Here is a 21,478-nt window from a genome sequence, read left to right on the forward strand (position 1 = left end):
CAAAGCCATTGACGCCCTCATGGCGCCCTGGCGCCAACGGACCCTAGGTATTACACTTGACCCCAAACTGGACATGCAAAAATACATCTCAAAAGCCGCCAAAAGTGCGTTCCTAAACCTGAAACTGCTATACAAAATAAAACCCTTCCTCCCCCCGAAAGATCTTAAACAAGCCACCCAGGTACTGGTGCTCTCCAGAATTGATTATGGAATCGCAGCCCTGACCGGGACAGCAAGATCTCACCTAGGTCCCCTGACCACTATCCCTCAATGCCGCAGCAAGAATGGTCACAGCAACTAAGAAATTCAAACACATTTCTCCAGCACTCAAGGATCTGAAGTGGCTTCCTATTGATCAACGAGCCAGTTTCCGTACAGCCTGTCTCACGCACAAAGCCCTGCACACAGGTAAACCAGAATACCTGGCCGCAAACTCAAAAGGGCCGGCCAGTCCAGGAACCTCAGAAGTTCCAACACACTTCTACTCATCCCACTGAAATCTCAGAAACACAGAACCGCAAATAAATCCTTTGCAGGAAATGCACCTAAGATCTGGAACTCCATCCACCCCCACATCAGAACGAACACCTCCTTCCCGAAATTCAAGATCCTACTTAAAGCCCTCTTCCTAGAGCCCTCTTCCTAGATCATAATAAGAAACCCACGAGTTAGTATGGGAAGGGCAACCAACTCCTCTTCCTGATACCCCTAAGACTGAAGATTTGTACTGTAACTTTGTTTCTAATGCTCTCGAGCTGGTTAATTGCAGATTTTTTGTCTTTGCCAAAAATTGCTCATAACTGTACCTGTTGTGAAGCGCTCTGATACCCTCGGGTCCAGCTAGCGCTATACAAAACTTCTAAATAAATAAATAAATAAGCTTACTCTGCCCATGGCCAAAAGTGTGTCTCTAACATACGCTATCCAAGGTAGTTTTCCTGCACCATGTATGCTCAGTACCTACCTGAGTTCTGCCCTGTAATCAGCCAATTCCGAAATGGCCCGATCGACCGGCCACGCCCTCGCCGCCGTTCCCCGCATCCGAAGAGCCACAACAGGAGGAAGGTCCTTCTCCTACCTGGCCGCCAAGACTTGGAACTCCCTCCCGACCCACCTCCGCCCGACCCAGGACCACCTTGTCTTCAGGAAGCTGCTCAAGACCTGGCTGTTCGAGCAGTAGCGGACCCCCCTCCCCTAGCGCCTTGAGACCCTCCGGGTGAGTAGTGCGCTATATAAATGCTTTGATTGATTGATTGATTGATTGACCTTCGACATTCCATATCGACTGGAAGACGGAAGATATCTCCCTTGTGGTCAAGGAGTGACCACCCTGTTCAAATTGGCACCAACTGCATCTTTGCTGGTCTGCATTTTTGAGGCTCCCGGTGGATCCCGAAGAATTTGCGACACAGGACATGGACTTCCGGACATTTCTGATGCTCACTGAGACCTGTGGCGGACACGAGAGACGTAAGACTGGAACTCCCGGACATCCTGAATTTTGCAACCTGCACCTACTTCCCGAGGAATCCCGAAGTTGTGCATTGGGGTGCTTGAAGCCCCAGCCCCGAGCACCTTTTGCACCATAGCTCAGAGGCCCACACTCCACGAGTGTCCTGTGGACCCGCTTTGTGCATTTCAACTCGACGCATCTTTGCGGTTCCTAGTCCATTGGCGAGTGAGCCCCCAAGAAGACCAATCCTTAATTTACTTTGCTTTCCTGATTGCTCCAAGCTTGCTTCAACTCTTCTCCAAAGGAGGAGTTCCACAGACCTTGCTGGTCTGCACCGAAGCCCATCTCGAGATCCCGCATGGATTGCGTTTGTCAACCCAAATACGGATACTGTGCAACTTATCGTGTGCTAATTAAGTTCCTTGTATTGTGCTTTTACCTCTGACCTCATAAAGAGTGCAGAGGGGTTGTGTTTAGAATAAATACATATATATTTGATATATACCTTTTGTGGTGTGCTTTCATTTGATCATTCAAGAGATTATAATTGGTAAAAGAACTTGCTTAACTCGTCTCCAAATCTTAGCCTGAAGGCTGCTCTCCACAGCTACCATTAGGATAGCTTTCTATAAGGTTGACTTTATAACCTACCATCAATAAGGGTCGATTGAACTGGTGCAAGGTGCCCACTAGAATAGTGGACATCATATACCAGGCCAACTTCTCACACACATCAACACCAACCATCTCGTACTCAACGGCCAATCTGCATTCCGGTCATGCTGCAGCATGGAGACAACTATCTTATAAATCATATAATATGCACTCATGACTTAGACCAGAGATAAAGAGGACCACTACCTCTAAACAGTGCTGGACCTCTCAGCCACCTTTGAACCACTCAATCATCTCCTCCCTCATTGTGTTAAAATCTTGAATGGGATTCACTGGCATTGTTGTTCACTGGTTCTCTTCCTACCTTTCTAGCTGGCACCAGTTTGTTGACATCATCACCTTCAGGTTCCAGGCGTGATTTATATCCACTGAGGAGTCCCTCAGGGTTCCATCTTGTCTTTCGTCATCCTCAAACTTTACATAGATGCTACTCACTGAAAACAGCATCAAAATTAATCGAAATGCGGATGACATACAGCTGTACTAGAAAGTCTTTGTTCCAGATACCCAATGCCACAAACCCTGCCAGCATCTCATCCATACCCAGGAAGTTCAACACCTACCTGAAGCTCAACCCCACCAAAGTGATGTCCTCCTATTTGGAAAGAACCAGTCCAAACCTGGCTCAATGACAAATTTAGAAAGGTTTGAACCCCAATTTCTTCAAACGCCAAGTCACTTGGATTCGCCCTGGACACCAACCTAGCCCTCAAGGAATATACTGAGAAGAAGACCAAGACCATCTTGTCTCAGCCTATTGTAGAAAAGAAAATAAAGCCTGTCCTCCCAGAAAAAGACTTCAAAACTGCTGTTCAAGCCAGTGTAGTCTTGCAACTAGACAGTGACAAAGCCCGGCTCAAGCACCTCCCAGACTCAGTGAACCCCTTATGGGTGGTCTACATGCTGCATCGCGCCTCATCATGAGCCTGAAGAAATATGGCCACTTCATCTTCACACTGATGGAACACCACTGGCTACTCGTGCTGGCCCGCACCATCTTCAAATCTAGCCCCATCCTTTACCAGCCATGACAAACCGCAACCGTATTTGGCTGACAAGCTCCTCATTTCCGGTGGCTCTCAGAATACCTGCAGCCAGAACTCCACCAGACTGGAGACAAGAAACTGCAAAAACAACAAATCAGGGCAACTGACGTATTCCATCTATGTATCCAGGATCCGAAATGACATTTCTATATTATACAGGACTACCCCAACCCTGCTCCAAATTAGGGATAAGCCAAAGACCCTACTCTTTAACAAGCACTACCGCGCAATGCATGACAGTCCACTTCAACTCTCAGAACCAAGCTGGCACTCCAATCACTTTTTTACTTTTTTGCCCTTGACCTCGTATAGCCCTCTGTTACTTTTCAGCAAGGTTTACACTATGCCAATGCCACATTCATACATAAATATGCCAATATGCAACTTGCAATTTTCGACAAAAACATATGTGAGCTAGCTTTACGCAAGTCACTTTCCAAACCAGCTGTAGTACAGACTGTGCGGCAAGAGGCAGGGGAGTTACTGCTTTTCTATCATGAACTCCAGAAGCAAAAGTAATAAATATACAGCCATGCATGCCTCTCCTAGTCTCCTTACTAGTTAATGTTTTAAATTAATAGGAAAAGTGGTTACAGAAAAGATAGATTAAAGGCTAGGTATCTCCTTTCCTTTTGAAGCAGCAGCCGTAATTCTGCTCAGCCATAAGGCCTTTACTGTATCTGGTGGCCCTGGCCCTTCACAATTGAAATCTAATGCTGCATTAGAGTAGCATGCAGTGAGTGGCCCAGGCATTGTAAGGAGTGAGTGAGAGGTCGGAAGCCGAAGCCCCACGACTGAGGTATATGTGTAGAAATTGTCTGACACCAGATGATGCTGTAGCAGAGAGTGAGAAAGAGGCGGATATTTGAAGAAAAGTGTTTCACGGAGAACGATGGAAACTGTGAAAACTGTTTGCTTCATTAATTTATGGCAGACGCGTTCGCATCAGCTTCCAATGCACGTAATATCGCAAGGTCACTGGAAGGCACATTAGAAGGGACAGAGACTAAGTTATAAGTAAGTCCGCTGTCTACCAAATCTAGCACTGGCAATAGAGGAATTTATTTACGAAGACGTGATATTTGTGAGACATGTTGTGACTGCAACCTCTGGCTGGCCGCTTTAAGAACATCTCTGAAAGTCGAGCGAGAGAGAGAATTTTCGACGAGGACATTCTTAGCCTAACCTCCAAGAAGAGCATTTTAAAAAAGTTTCCGAATCTCAGTCAACACTACGGGGCGGAGCTGCGGGGTGCCTGTGGCAGGCACTGTGATTCAAGTCGGTGGCTGCCGGGGGCTGGCAGGGGTGGCACCCCCTCGCTCGGTTTGCCCGTGCCCTTCTGTCCCCGCGAGCATGAAGGATGGAGCTGCCGGTGCCTGACTGCACGCTGCTCGCCTCTCCGGCTGAGTAATGAGTGATGCTGCTGCGAGGCTGGGGGGTGGGGGTGCATGCAGGCAGGAGGGTGTATGACAGGGGCTGAGGTACACTTTCTGCTCTGCCCCCTCCTTCTCAGCTCCTCCCGGACACTGCCTGTCAGAGCTCCAGTGCGCACCGGGCAGGAGGCTGCCAGACCCGCTGCTTGTCTTCCTGGTACCCCAGGTGCTGCCGGAGAGCCCTCCCTGGACTCATGCCCCGCCGCCCGACCCGCGCCGGATGACCCACAGCGCCCGAGGGTCCGCGGGAAGCCTCCCGTCGCCGCGACCCCGGAGCAACATGTCCACCAAGGGCAGCGGTCGCAGCCGGGGCCGGGAGCCCGCCCTGGCGGCGCTGAGAGCCGGCGAGCCCGACAGCGGGAGCTGGGCGGCCAGGAACGGGGGACAGCGGACCCCTCCGGCGTCGGCCAGAGACGGGGTGCTGATTCACGGGGAGCCCTGCAGCCTGTATCCGCCGTGAGTACCCAGGGGTGAAGGGGCACTCTGGTCTGGGGATACCCGGGAGTGTCTGGGTGTGGGATAGGATAGGACGGGGACATGTGAGGAGGAGGCACTGAGCATCCGAGGGTGGGGGCACATGGGTATACTCTCTGGGCACTTGGTGGCAAGGGCGTGGGATAGGCAGAGAGCGGACTTTGGGTACCGTACCTCCTGTCAGCATCTGTTGATGAGGAACTAGAATGCTCTTTTAGTGTCTGCTGATTGGCACTGGACGTCTGTCTCACAGAGTCTGGAGTTATGGTACTAAAATGCCCCCCTGCCGTTAACTCTTTTTGAAGCCCAAGCATCGCATGCCCCCTGCGAGGATGCTGTCAGTGTCTGATGACGGGACGCTGGGCTTCCGTCGGTCTGTATCTGGTGATGGCGCATTAGAGTTCTGTCTAGAGTTCTGTCGGCCTGTGTCTCCTAGTGGGGCACTAGCCTTCTGACGGTCTGTATCTGGTGATGGGACACTAGCATTCCCTTGGTCTGTATCTAGGGGTGGGACAGTTGCGTTTGTCGGTCTGTATCCACTGATGGGGCTCTAGCTTTCTGTCACCACAAGCGTTCTTTCGGTCTGTATCTGGTGGTTGGGCACTAGCATTTTGCTGGTCTGTATCTGGCGACGTGGGCACTAGCATTCTGGTGGTCTGTATCTGGTCGTGGGGCACCGGCATTTTGTTGGTCTGTATCTAGTGGTGTGCACTAGCATTCTTTACATCTGTATCTGGTGGCGGGGCACTAGCATTGTTGGTCTGTATCTGGCAGCAGGGCACTAGCATGCTTGGTCTGTACCTGGCAGTGGGGCACTAGCATTCTGTTGGTCTGTAACTGGTGGTGGGGCACTAGCATTTTGTTGGTCTGTAACTGGTGGTGGGGCACTAGCATTTTGTTGGTCTGTAACTGGTGGTGAGGCACTAGTATTTTGTCTGTATCTGGTGATGGGATACTAGCATTCTGTTGGTCTGTATCTAGTGGTGGGGCACCGGCTTTCTGTTGGTCTGTATCTGGTTGTGGGCCACTGGCGTTGTGTCCTTCTTTATCTGGTGATGGGGCACTAGTATTCTGTCACCACAAGCATTCTGTTGTTCTGTATCTGGTTGTGGGGCACTAGCATTCTGTTGGTCTGTATCTAGTGGTGAGACACTAGCATTCTTTTCATCTGTATCTGGTGGCGGGCACTAGCCGTCTGTTGGTCTGGATCTGGTGGTGGGGCACTAGCATTCTTTTCATCTGTATCTGGTGGTGGGGCACTAGCAGTCTGGTCTGTATCTGGTGGCGGGGCACTAGCATTTTGAAGATCTGTATCTGCCGGCGGGGCACTAGCATTCTGTTGGTGTGTATCTGGTGCTGGGGCACTAGCAGTCTGTTGGTCTGTATCTGGTGGCGGGGCACTAGCATTTTGTAGGTCTGAATCTGCCGGAGGGGCCCTAGCATTCTGTTGGTCTATCTGGTGGTGGGGCACTAGCATTTTGTTGGTCTGTATCTGGTGATAGGGCACTAGCATTCTGTTGGTGTGTATCTGATGGTGGGGCACCAGCATTCTGTTGATCTCTATCTGATAGTGGGGCACTGGCATTGTGTCTTTCTGTATCTGGTGAGGGGTACTAGTATTCTGTCACCACAAGCTTTCTGTTGATCTGTATCTGGTGGTGGGGCACTTGCATTCTTTTCATCTGTATCTGGTGATGGGGCATTATTATTCTGTCACCACAAGAATTCTGTTGATCTGTATCTGGTGGTGGGGCACTTTCCTTCTGTTGGCATTCTGTTGGTCTGTATCTGGTGGTGGGGCACTAGCATTATGTTGGTGTGTATCTGGTGCTGGGGCACAAGCATTCTTTTCATCTGCATCTGGTGGTGGCGCACTGGTATTCTGTTGGTCTGTATCTGGTAGTGGGGCACTAGCATTCTGTTGGTCTGTATCTGGTGGTGGAGCACCAACATTGTGTCTTTCTGTATCTGGTGATGGGGCACTAGCATTCTGTTGGTCAGTATCTGATGGTGCAGCACTAGCGTCTGTTGGTCTGTATCTGGTGGTGGAGCACCAGCATTCTTTTGGTGTGTATCTGGAGGTGGGCTACTAGCATATTGATGGTCTTTATCTAGTGGTGGGGCACTAGCATTCTTTTCATCTGAATCTGGTGGTGGGGCCCTAGCAGTCTGTTGGTGTGTGTCTGGTGGGGGGGCACCAGCATTCTGTTGGTGTGTATCTGGTGGTGGGGCACTAGCATTCTGTTGTCCTCTATCTGGTGAGGGGGCACCGGCATTCTGTTGGCCTGTGCCTGGTGATGGGGCACCAGCATTCTGTTGGTCTGTATCTGGTGGTGGGGCACCGGCATTCTCTTGGTCTTTATCTAGGGGTGGGACAGTTGTGTTCTGTCGGTCTGTATCCAGTGATGGGGCACTAGCATTCTGTCACCACAAGCGTTCTGTTGGTCTGTATCTGGTGGTGGGGCACTAGCATTTTGTTGGTCTGTATATAGTGGCGGGGCACTAGCATTCTGTTGGTCTGTAACCGGTGGTGGGGCACTAGCATTTTGTTGGTCTGTATCTGGTGATGGGATACTAGCATTCTGTGGTCTGTATCTGGTGGTGAGGCACCGGCGTTCGGTTGGTCTGTAACTAGTGGTGGGGCACTAGCATTCTTTTCATCTGTCTCTGGTGGTGGGGCACTAGCATTGTTGGTCTGTATCTGGCAGCAGGGCACTTGCATTTTTGGTCTGTATCTGGTGGTGGGGCACCAGCATTCTCTTGGTCTTTATCTAGGGATGGGACAGTTGCGTTCTGTTGGTCTGTATCCAGTGATGGGGCACTAGCATTCTGTCACCACAAGCGTTCTGTCGGTTTGTATCTGGTGGTGGGGCACTGACATTTTGTTGGTCTGTAATTGGTGGTGGGGCACTAGCATTTTGTTGGTCTGTAACTGGTGGTGAGGCACTAGCATTTTGTTGGTCTGTATCTGGTGGTGGGATACTAGCATTCTGCTGGTCTGTAACTGGTGGGGGCACCGGCATTCTGTTGGTCTGTATCTGGTTGTAGGCCACTAGGGTTGTGTCTTTCTTTATCTGGTGATGGGGCACTAGTATTCTATCACCACAAGCACACTATTGGTCTGTATCTTGTGGTGGGGTCATTCTGTTGGTCTATGTCTGGTGGTGGGGCACTAGCATTCTCTTGGTCTGTATCTGGTGATGAGACACCGGCATTCCCTTGGGGTGTATCTGGTGGTGGGGCACCAGCATTGTGCCTTTCTGTATCTGGTAATGGGGCACCAGTATTCTGTCACCACTAGCATTCTGTTGGTCTGTAGCTGGTGTTGGGGCACCAGCATTCTGTTGGTCTGTATCTGGTGGTGGGTCACCAGCAATCTGTTGATCTGTATCTGGTGGTGGGGCGCTAGTATTCTTTTCATCTCTATCTGGAGTGGGACATACCATTGTGTTTTTCTATATCTGGTGATAGGGCACTAGTATTCTGTCACCACGAGCTTTCAGTTGGTCAGTATCTGGTGATGGTGCACTACCATGCTCTCTGTCACTATCAGGCGGCAGAGCACCAGGTTGTCCCTTTTTAGTATCAGGTGATGGTGCACTAGAATGCTGTTTGTCGAGGATTTGATGACAGATCACTATGATGGTCCCTTTTTTAGTACATGTGATGGTGCACTATGATGGCCGCTGTCAGGATCTGGTGCACCAGAATGCCCCCTCTCTGTGATGTAATAAGGGGGTACAATTATACCCTCTTTCAGTGCTTGGCGATGTGGCTTTCGAGTGCCCCTTATCAATATTTGTTGACAGTACATTAAAATATTCTCTGTCAGTGATTTGATAAGGGGTGCTACATTGCCATCTTTCAGTACCTGGTGACCTGGCACTCAAGTGCACCAAGAGGTTCCCTGTCGGTATCTGGTGATGGTGCATTATGAAGCACTGTCATTATCTGGTGACGGTGCACTATGAAGCTCTGCCTGTATCAGGTGATGGTGCACTATGAAGCTCTGTCAGTATCTGGTGATGGTGCACGCTGGGGCTCCCTGTCAGTATGTGGGTATGGTACACTAAGAGATACTCTTTCAGTATATCTAGTGATAGTGCACTATGAGGTTCCCAGTCACTATCTTTTGATGGTGCACTGCTAGGCTCTCTGTCAGTATATGGTGAAGTAGTGTGGCTCACTGGTTAGAGGCGGCAGACCCGAAAGCAGAGGACGGCCCGGGACCAGGGTTCGATTCCCGGTGCGGCAGGTTTCTGGACCAGGGTCAGCGGACTCGATAATTCTCTCGCCTCGGTGCCCACTCTGATCAGCGATCACACTCGGCAACTCTGGGCATTAGCTTGCCTCATCTTCACTAACGGCCCCACCAGACCGCCGGGGATGCCTCGTCTCACCCTGGAGATACCCATTAAGGGACCATCTCTCAGGGAAGCCAGGAAGGGTTTCGCAGCGGTCGAAGCGCCTTGGGACCCTACGGGTAAGTAGTGCGCTATATAAATGCCAATACATTTACATTTACATTTATATATCTGCTGATAGTGCACTGTGGTGCCCTCTGTCAGTATGTGGTGACGTGAGCACTAGAATGCTTATTGTCAGTGTTTGAATCAGGGGACCTGAAGACACATTCATTCAGCGTCGTATCCGGTGAGGAGTGCATGACGCAGGCAGAAGTGGCGCCATAATGGTCCCTGCCAGTATGTGGTGCAGGGAGCAAGTGTCAGCCTGGGGAATCAGGGCACTGCCTGTATCCGGTGCCCAAGGGGTAGACTGGTTCTTGAATGTTCCTTGTGAAAGGAGTCTAAGAAGTAGTCGCTCTAATTTGACTGGGCCTGTTGAAAAGTAAAGTTTCTCTTCCAAAAACTTACCCCAGGGCTTCAAGTGGCATGGAAAAACTGGGGGGTCTCTCAAAGGGTCATGGCAAATGTAATTAAGGGCTGGCTTAAAAACACCTAAGCTAAAAACCTGTGCTTGGCATAGTGTGCCATCCTAGTGGTATGTTGCTGTTTTTGTCATTGCATCCAGATGTATAATACAGCAAGTAACATGACACTTACAACAAGCCAGGACAATTGGCTATGTCAGTGGTTGTTATTTGCATGAGATAATTAAGCAACAACTATGGCGTCATTGTTTATAATAATGCAAATGTTTCAGTTCTGAAATGATGAGATTCAATTCAATTCAAATAATCTTTATTCGGATAAAATATCCATAAAAGTACAAATCATCACCACCAATAGGACATAAAATATACAATCAAAAGAACATATAAAATACATTAAACATCAATGAATAGGTTTGGGCATGCCATGTCTAACATCATTAATAGCATATAGCCAAGGTGCGAAAAATGGCAATAAAATGCAAGTAAAGTGCTGTACGTGCATTTAACAAGCAGCAAAACTAGCAACACCATCATGCACAATCGCAATTTATAACTTTAAGCTAATGTGCAAAATAAACAATTGTGCATAGGTTGAGTCCTCCAGAGGGCAATATATGTGCAAAATAGCGGTATTCAGTCAATAAAGTTCTACAGCGTGCAATATATCGATTGACAATAAAGTGTTGTACGTGCATTTGGCAGCAGCGAGAACTAGCAGCAACATCAAGCAAAATCGCAAGTTATAAACTTAAACTAATGTGCAAAATAAGCTGTTGTCCATAAATTGAGTCATCTAGGGCAGTATATGTGCAAAATAGAAATATTCTGTAAATACAGTACTACATTGTACACTATATCGGTCAATGGCACACATCAAGGTGTGGGGGTACGCAAACTGAAGCATCCTCTTAGTTATTCCTAAATCTATTGGGCATAAACAATAAAAATCTTTTAAAACCAAGTAGTACAAATATATGCCATATAGACTAGTTAAAATGCAATGTGCAGATATATTTACAGTTTTTTAAAGGGTATTCATGGAGGCTCTCGACCGTACCACAGTTTGCAGAAATGAGCTTACTCGAAAAATCATATCATCACTTTTCAACCGCAATATTTCATAGTATGCCAGATTAAAATCAATAATGGCATGTACCTTAAAATAGGGAATTAGATACTGTTTGGTGTATCTGACATAAAATTTACAAAAGAATAGAAAATGAAACAATGTTTGTTTACTACCAATGCCACATGGACAGGACAGCTTCCCTAGATTATTATTAAATCCAAACGGAAAACAAAGGGAATATTTTATATTGCCATCCCTGAGACGGAAAAGTAGACTCTTATTCCATCTCCCGATGTTTTTTCTGAGGTATGCCTGTGGCATATGATATTCATTGCTTGATGACACCAGAATAGGAATGTATCTAATATTCGATGGTTTACAATGCTCAATATTTCCTCTTTCCTTACGATATAAGTCGTACAATGCCCCCTCACTGTTTTTATACTTATGCCATCTGTGGCTAATGGCTGGAGGAAAGTGTGCTCCAGCTTCACAATGGCTAGTCTGTTTTCTACGGCTCCAAGCCAGGGTATGCTGCTACCCCTATCACACTTTAAGCAGTCTGCAATTATCTCTTGAGTTAAGATCGCAGCTGGAATTCGCAATATCTTTAACCAGAATAATGCTGGCTGGGATTTAATAAAATCCTCCACATAATGTAAATTCAATTCTTTATGGCATATGTAGTTTGGGGATGAGATTTGTGCCCCAAGCACTTTTCTACAAAATCTGTTTTCCTCAATTTGTATCCCACTGCAATTTACGTACCCCCACAGTTCAGCACCATAAGTCGCCGTTGGTACGCATTGAGATTTATAAATCTGTAATAAGGGTATCACCACCTCTACCTGCTTAGACGGTCGCAGACTAATATTAGAATTTACCGCCTTTCCAAGTTTATTTCTGCCATGATCTACGTGAGCTTGCCATGATCCTGAATCTGAAAAGACCAAGCCCAAATACTGGAAAGTGCTGGTGCACTTTATGGAGTAATTTCCTGAGGTTATGCAATTAATGCGGTTTTTTTTGGCCCACAGGACATTATATAAGATTTTTTTAAATTAGTACAAAGGTCTAAATCTGCCATGAAGGATACAAAACCCGTAATTAAAGTGCGAAGTGCTTTTGGTGTGCGGCCCATAAGGACCGCATCGTCCGCATATAAAAGTACGGGAAACAATTTGCCATTAATTTTAGGCATATCACATGTCAGTTTGTACAAAGAGTTATATAGTTTGTTGATGTAAAGAATAAAAAGTAGAGGGGCTAGAACACAACCTTGTCTAACCCCTCTACCAATTAAAATGTCCCCGAAGACCTCCCCTTCGTTGTTGATCCTAACCTGTGCTTTCAGGTTTCTGTGCAAATATGCCAAAAAGTGAACAAGTGCATCATCCAACCCATAATTTAAAAGAATCTCCCATAAATGTGATCTGTTAACAAAATCAAAGGCAGAGGTTAAATCCAAAAAAAACAAATATAGTGGAACTTTTTGAGCAATAGTATATTTACCCAATATGAGGTTTAAGTTCAAACACCGTTCCACAGTTCCAACATTATTCCTAAAACCCAGCTGACAATAATTTAAAATTTGAATATCTTCTGCCCAATTCCTAATCTTATTGAAGACAACCCTACCCAAAATCTTCAAGGTGTTATCTATCAGAGATATTTGGCGATAACAGCTGGGGTTGGATCTGTCGCCCTTCTTAAAAATGGGCCCAATAATGCTAGTTGACCAAGTTTTCGGATTTGTGGCATTTGTAAAATTATTAAAATTATTGCATAAAAGAGGGGACCAGAAGTCAGGTTCAGATTTAATAAGATCAATTGATAGTCCATCAGAACCTGGGGCTTTATTCCCTGCACTTTCATGTATGACATCTTCAACTTCAGTTATTGATATTGCAACCGTTGCAACTGGGCGATAACTATTGACGGTCTTTATGGGGGTTGTATATATTCTTGAAAAATGCTCCTCCCATAACTCACTGGATATTTTACAGCTTATTGGAGTGATATTCAATCCCATAGACCTCATAGCTTTTACTTCACTCCAAAACCCAGATGCATCTTTAAGTGAGGCAGCACATCCCAGAGAGTCCCACCGTTCCCTCAGTATCTCCTCTGAGCGTAAGTTAGTTACTTTTTTATAGCACGCTCTCAAAGCTCTAACCAAAGTTATGTCCCTGGGTTTCTCAGCTAATGCTTCGCGAAGTTCTCTATTTGCCCTGGAGCAAGTGCCATCGAACCATCTGGAGTTCTTACTCTGGTTCTTGACTGGTCTTGAGATTTCGTGTTTAATGCCAGCGCATATCTCGGTGAAAGCCTGAACAATCTCTGTGCCTGTACAGGTACTGGACAGACACGTCTCCACCAGTATGGGGTAAGATTTTATCGTACGTGCGAGTAGGACTTTATTATCTATGCCCTTCCAGATTACTCTGAGTTTGTCTGTCGATACCACTAGATTTTGAGCCCCTATTTCCTTCCGAATTATAAATTTGTTTAAAAATCTCATAGTTGTCAGAATTGGGTTATGGTCGCTGTAACTAGTGCCTAAAATCTCAGCTTTGACGAAACAATTATTGAGGGAAGACGATATAAAAACATAATCTATAATAGTTGAACTACCGCGTCCTCTGTAGGTAGGTAAAAGGCCTTTGTCTGACTCACATCCAACCTTATCCATAACATTAATTAGATCCCGAGTGGATAAGTGATTGTGCAATTCTTCCCCTCTTTTGCACGGAGTTACCCAGACTGGTGTAACAACAGGGTTATCGGTTCCATTGTACAGGTGTGCATTAAAATCCCCCCTAAGCAGATTCTGTCCAATTTACCATACCTCTGTTCATCTACCAATATATCAATAAATTTAAACAGGTGAATAAAATTCCTATTGCGTAGTGATGTAAAATCATTATTATAAAAATTAATTAGACATATCGTAGTTCCATGTGTAAAGATCGTAGCCTGAAAATGTACATCATTAGTCTCCAGGGGTTTTGAACTACTCCCAGCTGTAATCCTTATCCATGTGGATAATCTCCCACTAGGTCGACCAAATTTAGGGCTGGGTATAATGTTATTGTAGCATACAAAACCCTTAAGAAACAAACCACTAGTACACCATGTCTCTTGAAACATTAAAATGTCGTAATTACTAACCAAATCAGTCCATTCCACTCCATTCAATTTAGATTTTAGACCTGTGATATTCCAGCTAAGTATATTTAGATTTTTGTTTAAAGATCCATGTTCAATAACAGCCGGACAGACTGATGCCGGTTCTACCAAGGGGACTTTTTGAAGGATATCTAAGGACCTAAGTTCAGTGTCAACCGGACTGGTCGTTAGTAATTCCATTGGGCCTGCGACAGTAGTCAATGGTTCATTCAGTAGTCAATCCTGTCTTTCCAGGTCAGATAGAACAGTGAATCGGTTATGTGTGGTATATATTGGGGTGGCTGGGTTACAGGCTCTCTGGGGGGGGGGGGTCTGTAGAAGAAACCTAATGATAATGAAGTTATTGTGGGGAGTACTATTGTATTTGGTTTGGCCTTTCAATAACCATTTCACCAAGGAGGGGCACCTGAAATTCACAACAATGCAGTCGCCCATGATGTTCTTAACTGTAGGTCCTACCCATCCCATGCGTCGCACCATCAAGATATTACTGGCAATCTCCCTCCCTATTCCCTTATACTTAGACAACCAATCCATACATTTGTTTTTAAGTTGGTCCCAGGACTCGATTTGATCTTTCTTCAATGGGGGTACACCGGCTAAAATTACGACATAGGGACAGGATTCAGGGGGTAAATGAAGAACAACCTCAGCAGGTTTTTTCACCTGTGTATCAGAAATGGGGTCGCTATTCGAACCAGTAGCCAATTTCGTAGTAACAGGGGCTGACAATGCAGGGGTGGCCAGTGTGGGTTTGTATGATAGATTATTACCAGACGGCCTATTGTCAACAGGTGCATTTGGCAGGGACGACATGCTAGTCATAGGACTAGACCTGGTATTAGATAACAAACAATTATTATTATTACCAAATTTTTCGCATGCATTATAAGTGCCAGAAGGTATACAGTTGCAATTTTCCCCCACAGTGCCCTTATTAATTGCTTCCATGTTTTTTAAAAGCCATTCGCCCCTAATTTGGTCAATAATAGTGACCCCCTTTCTTTTGGCTTCCTCTTTCTTTACCAAGCTTTCTAATCTATCTAAACGTTTAAAAATAGCATTAAATTGTTTATCCATTAGATTTTTCAAACAATCAAAAGTAGAGTCTACTATAGTGTCAATTAAGTTTCCATTTGATCTTCCTTGTGCGCCGTTTGCAGATATTATCTCAGTTTGGGTGCTGACGGAGTTAGATACAGCTTCCGTTGTGGTCAAATCTACGGGGCTGTCGTTTATTTGTACAGTAGCACTGGCTGAGGCACCACTTGTTCCAGTCACTCCTCATGACCACATGCTCAAAGGGGTAGGTTGAGATTTTTGGTGGGATGGTTGTTTCCTCTTGCTAACAGTCACTTTTGATGGTCCTCGCTTTCTTTTCTCCCCCAAGGTTTTTGTAGTAGAAACTGAATTGATAGCACTACTATTAACTTGGGCCCCCTGTTGGCAATCAGAGGTTTCTACTACGTTTTAATCGGTCGCAGAGACCGCAGCTAGCTTTTCCTGACGTATAGATTTGTTAATTATTACTGTTGGTGATAACGGGGGGGCATTGTTGGGTCACCCCTCTCTGACCCATCAAACGTGTGCGGATGGGAAGACAATTGGCCCATAGAAAGTCTCCTCTCAGTAATTTCAATTTCCGAGGTGACCATGTTAACAGCGTTTTCAAGCATGCTCTCAAAGGTGGTGGGGGTTGAACTTTTTGGGCCCAAATTAGTTGTAGTAGCTGTATGTTTCACCATAATACTTAATATACACTCACCTCACTCAGGGACTTAGGGAGGGGGCCCAGCCCGGCCACTGCCTGCCCCTGACGGCCACAGACGGCCCGCCCTTTGCCTGGGCTTAGCCCAGCGACGCCCGCGCGCGTCCTGCGCTGCGGGGCACCGGCTGGCCTTTAATGGAGCCCTGGTGCCGCCTGATGACGCAGTTGGCAGGCGCCTGGGCTGGGGTTTCTGGGAGTTGTGGTCAGGTCCCGCTGTTGAAACTCCGATGGCCGTTCACCTCACGGCGTTAGACAAGAGCCAGATGCCGTTTCACTCAAGGCGCGTGTACTGGCTGGAAGTTTTGCCCCTGTCCGAGTCTGTAGGAGAGTTCAAGAAACAAAAGCGAGAAATGATGAGATGGTGAAAGTACTATAACGTGTCTCTTTGATGTTTTCATCAAAGGCAGGGAAGGCCGGTACTGCTGCAGAGTTAAGATTTTTTTTTCACCCTGAGGGTGAGGGCAGAAATGGAACGCCCAATAGAGACCAGCCTCAGCGCATGCTTTTTAGAACTGCCGGTACTGAGCACCTGCAGGACCCAGCCCACTTAAAGCCCAGACTGCCCCATTCACTTTAGATCAGCTTCTTTATAGGCTCCTTCCGCTAGAGGTCGGAGAGTCACAGAAACTTGAGCCAGGGTCGAACCAGATGCTTGCCGCTGTTGGAGGTTCTCTTGGAGCCTTGAACCACCATGAGTCCAGTTTTCACAGGAGGCGGCTTAGTGGCTACAAATGTCAACCATGTGAGGGGGGAAATGTCCAGGGCCGGCCTGGGAAACACACCGCCCTGTCAAAGTGCTCGGCCGGTCCCCCTTCCCCACTCGGAGGGGTTGGAGGTGCTGCCGAGCTCTTTGCTGGGGCCGGTTTTCAACCGATTTTGGTACAGGCCCGGTTTTCAACCGTTTTTGGTACAGGGCCGATTTTGCAGCTACGCTGCAAAAACGGCCCTGTAACAAAAACGGCGCCCAGGGGCCCAAAACCAGCCTCCAACCCGTGCGGCGCACCGGGGGATTGGCCGGTGCCCGCTATGGCCAATCCGGCCATGGAAATTTCCCAATACAGACCTCCGCTCCACATCAGGCAAATCTCTCCGAGTCATAAAAAACGTGTAAAGTAGTCTGTGCCTGTTGTGAAGATCTCATGTGTCCGTGGGCAAGGTTACCGCTTTGTGAAACTTAAAAAAATAAAATGTGGGTTCTGTCCCTCACACACTAATCTCCTCTTCCAAGAATTAAGGACAAAGCATTAACCTTTGATGTCAGAAAGATATACCCAGCTAGTGGCTGAATCGCACACTGTGTAACTCGAAAATCTGGGATGAGTCCTGGATTCCCTGCTTGACCAAAATATAGGATGAAGGCAAACACTTTATTTCAGTGAGCCTTTTTTGGGGTTATTATCACATATCAGAGCACCTCAACGTAGGTGAGTTAAGGATGTGTGATGTGCAAAAACCTCTGTTGTGTTTAATTTAATAAATTATATTGTTATGTGCATAATAAATATCTAGGAAGAAGAAGATGCTAAAAGGAGTAGTGGAAGGTCAAAGTATGCTCTGTGATTGTCCTAACAGGTATGGAATGAAAAAATGTATAATGTATGAGGTGGATGGACTCTCCTCAGTAACCTAGTGCCCTCAGAAAACCGTCCGAGCGCCCTAAGTTATCATTGGGCGTTGCTCCTCGTGTGGGTGGCGCTGCAGTCCCTCACGGGCCCCACAAGGGGACTCTTTTGCGGAGATCTTTTGATGGAGATGCCGCAGTTGTGCATGTGGGTCTGAGGGCCTAGTAAAAAAGGGTGTAATATGGCGAGTGAGTGCTAATTAAAATGACCAAACCAGACCCATAAATCAATTTATTCGGGGATCTGGATGGTCAATTAAAAAGGGGGTGGACCCTGGAGTGTACCTCTATTGAACCAAATAATAGGGTGGCGCCTGTGAAACTAGACGCTCCTCTCAGAGTGAGTGAAGTGAAGTGCAAATTAGAAAACAATTGTTATCGGGTCGACATGTTTCGCGCAGCAAAAGGTCCCTAAGGGATCCAGTAGCGCTTCTTCAGGACCAAACAATATCAATTTGAACCAGAAAATCGGGTTTACAAAGGCAGGTTCCAGGCCTATTGCCCGTGAACCTACTCTACCTTTCTTCTTCAAGGTTTCGAAGCGTCTTATCGCTATGTGGTACGATCCTTGTTCGTACCTCAACCAGACCTGTAAAGACAAAGGGGTCTATTAACACAGAGCAAAACATTTTTTATCTTCCATAGTTAAAATAGTGAACACGGTGCTGTTCCCGGGTTCCTTCCATGACAAAGAGTAATTCAAGCAACATGTGTGCTATTCTACCATTTACAAGCAGCCCTCTCCCATATCTTCGTGGATACAGCATGCAAATGATAAGTGGTGCTTCTAGAACCACTGTGCATCAGAGTTCTAGAGTACTTGTTAAAAACTAGTCACGTGCGGGACATGGACCCAACAGACTTCAGCCACGGTGCCGTGAGTGGTATCCGTCGTATGAAGCTAACTTAATCCGTCAACTATGATATATTAGTTTTTAAAGGAAGGACCATCCCAAATTAGTGTTATTCGTGAATGGGCCGTGACTGTCACGATGACCTGCTTTCAGACATGTTATCATCATGTGTTTTGACGTTGGCAGTGAGGGTGATGATGTGGGTCATCAGGCGGTATTGGGCTGAAAGCGTGGGTAATGGTATGCGTTGACGGGAGATGTGGCTAGATATAACCCATCAACCGGCAAGTATACAAAGTGCCTACAGTTGGTAATGAATATGCTACAATCATGCCATTGGATTGCACTTTCAAAAGCCTGGGATGTGAATAGGATATCTTGCTCCAAAATGACCTACCCCAAAAATCCTTAGTTAGGGCCCCATCGGCAGCGTCATGGCGAAATGTACCAGGAAGCACTAAATCAGAGACATTGAAAAAACGGACACATGCGGCTGGTTAGTATGACCCAAGACAATCAATCATCATCAGTGGCACGTACTTCTTATTAATACCATATCGGCAAAACGAGTGGCAGCCCATTATGGATAGAGCCCGGAATTTTGACTGGTTAACAGTAGTAGGTACCGCTCACTGGCGGAGCCTCTCAAGGAGTGAGGAGCGGACAGCTGGGGGAAGTGTTGTCCTGAGCACGGACTGATTACCAGTAGTTTGTACTGCCCAGTAGCAAAGCATGATAACAGCGAGGAGCGGACCGGGGGAGGGTATCTTCCGGTACACGGGACAGGATCCCGGTGCCGGTACTTACAGTTTTCTTCCTTCCTACTCGGCCGTTGCTCCTACCCTCTGCCAGACGCTGCACGGAAAGGAGCCGGGATGACTGTCTCCCTGCTTCTTGTTCTCGCGCTGCCGGATACACTACGGGTGCCCCAAGGTTTCGAAACGCCGGAGGTCTCGGCCCTCGCATCACTCCTGATAGCGTGGCCGCCATCTTAGAGTGGTTCCTGATAACCCTGGTTGAACTACGTTGTCTGTGATGAATGGTGCTTCTTGCCCAAACGGACGCTATAAAGTCCAATGAGGGTAACCATTTAGCCGGTAATCACATATCAATTAACAATCTGGACTCGTGTTAATATAATAATCCTCCTTGGGTCAGTTAATACTTTTACTTCTCAAAGCGTAGGGGAGTGGGTAAAAAAATGTAATATAAATAACCGCTCCCCGTGCATGTAATTAATGCTTCTGATGGGTGCCTATGTGTTCAGCACTGCACAACACTACATTGCCAGTGTTACTGTGAGGTTATTGATGTTTATTAAAGGTAGTGGTAGTGTGCATTACACTGGTAATGGTATATATGATCCTATTCTGACCTTAATGTTAATAGAGCTTGTGGAAGTCAGATGATTAGAGTAATTCAACCCAGGGGATTTCTTCGTTGAGACCCTCCTTGTCACACTTCAGCCGATGCACCCATCGCTGTTCGTACCGGAATAACGTTCTAGTAGACCATAGGGGATTGGAATCCAACACTGTCCATTTCATACTGGTGGCAGTGTGTTTCTGTTCCGCAAAATGGAGCAGCATCTTTGTGTTGGTCTTGCCTGTGCGGATGCGACTTTTGTGTTCTCCTATTCGCACCTTGACCTGGTGTGTCGTCATTGCAATATATTTCTTACCACATGGGCATAAGATCATGTATATACAATTAGTAGTATTGCAATTTGTATGTTTTGTTTGTTGCCATGGTGTAGACAATCCTAGATCGAGTTCCTTCGTTGCTTGTGTCTCAGGGCAAGATGTACACGTACCGCAAGGGTGGTGTCCGACCACTGGAGGTAGAGTCCATAGTGTGGATTGTTTCTGATTGGATTGATTCTGCGTGGTTGGTCTGGGGCGTGTGTGGACCAATTGGTCCTTCAGGTTCTGTGTTCGTCTGAACGCAAACAGTGGTGGTGGTCCTGCTGTAAAGGTCCCCGTGCTGAGGATGTCCCAGTGTTTCCTAATTATTTTTGTTATAGCATTGGAACGGGGGGTGAATGTCGTGACACATGTAATGGTATCTGTTGGATTCTTAGTTGTAGCCTCTAGTAAGGCTTGGCGTTGGTTATTCCATGGGTAGTAATATGAGTAGCACAAGTAATTCCAGCAATGGATCCAGCGGTCATCCATCATACAATACGAGAGGACAAGGTTACCAACAAGGACCGTTGTTACCTCACTACCCACAGCCACCATATCAACAACAGGGATACCAAGGCCAATGGATGGGACCACCACCACTGTGGAATATGCCACCACCACCTATGCAACCCTTCTTCAACCAATACCCGAACCCCCCTTTTTTCCACAGAGGGAGGGGCAGAGGAAGAGGGAGAAGAAGAGGAGAAGCAAAGACAGTTCAGTGGCAAGACCAGGGACAGTCGGGACAACAGAACAAAACGAGGGGTCAGAGACTTTAGTAGTCAATCTATCTTCAAGAGCCCTCACATCAGGAGAGACCAAACTATTGGAAAAAGGCCTGGGATTCGTCCCTACCCCCGTGGAAGATCCCTTTCGCCTACAACAGGAATTACACCAATTTTTCAGAAAAGTGAGACTGAAAGCCTTTTTTGAGAACAAACCGGAAACACAACCTGCGGAGACTGGCCTCAAGAGACCTTCGACGTTTACACCTACAGCCGCAATGACACCCAAGGAAGTCCTGACGTTCGAACAGGGTGTGCTAAAAGAAGTTACAGCACTGGAGCGGAGGCGCCCATACAACAACTTGTCTACAGAAGACAGAGCAACATTGAAAACCTTAACTGAGGATACCACCATCATCCTGAAGCCCGCGGATAAAGGCGGAGCAACTGTCATTCAAGACTTAACAGTCTATGACGCGGAGTGCATACGACAATTGTCAAACAGGAAGTACTACCAACCAATTTCCGTGGACCCGACCGCCCGGCTGACTAACCAAATCAAAGGTATCGTTCATGAAGCACCCATGGAGGG

General features: G+C 46.8%; 1 protein-coding gene across 1 annotated transcript in view; it reads left to right on the plus strand.

The window, feature by feature from the left end:
• Positions 1–4,679: 4,679 nt before the first annotated feature.
• The window catches only part of TRPC3 (transient receptor potential cation channel subfamily C member 3), a 678,274-nt gene continuing 661,475 nt past the window's right edge, over positions 4,680–21,478 (plus strand). The window contains exon 1 of the mRNA XM_086962211.1: positions 4,680–5,063. Within this exon, the coding sequence (XP_086818337.1) occupies positions 4,828–5,063 (236 nt within the window). The 5' untranslated portion in view covers positions 4,680–4,827. The remainder of the gene's footprint in view (positions 5,064–21,478) is intronic.

This window comes from Lissotriton vulgaris, chromosome 3_1 (genome assembly GCF_964263255.1).
Source record: "Lissotriton vulgaris chromosome 3_1, aLisVul1.2, whole genome shotgun sequence".
Lineage (NCBI taxonomy): Eukaryota > Metazoa > Chordata > Amphibia > Caudata > Salamandridae > Lissotriton > Lissotriton vulgaris.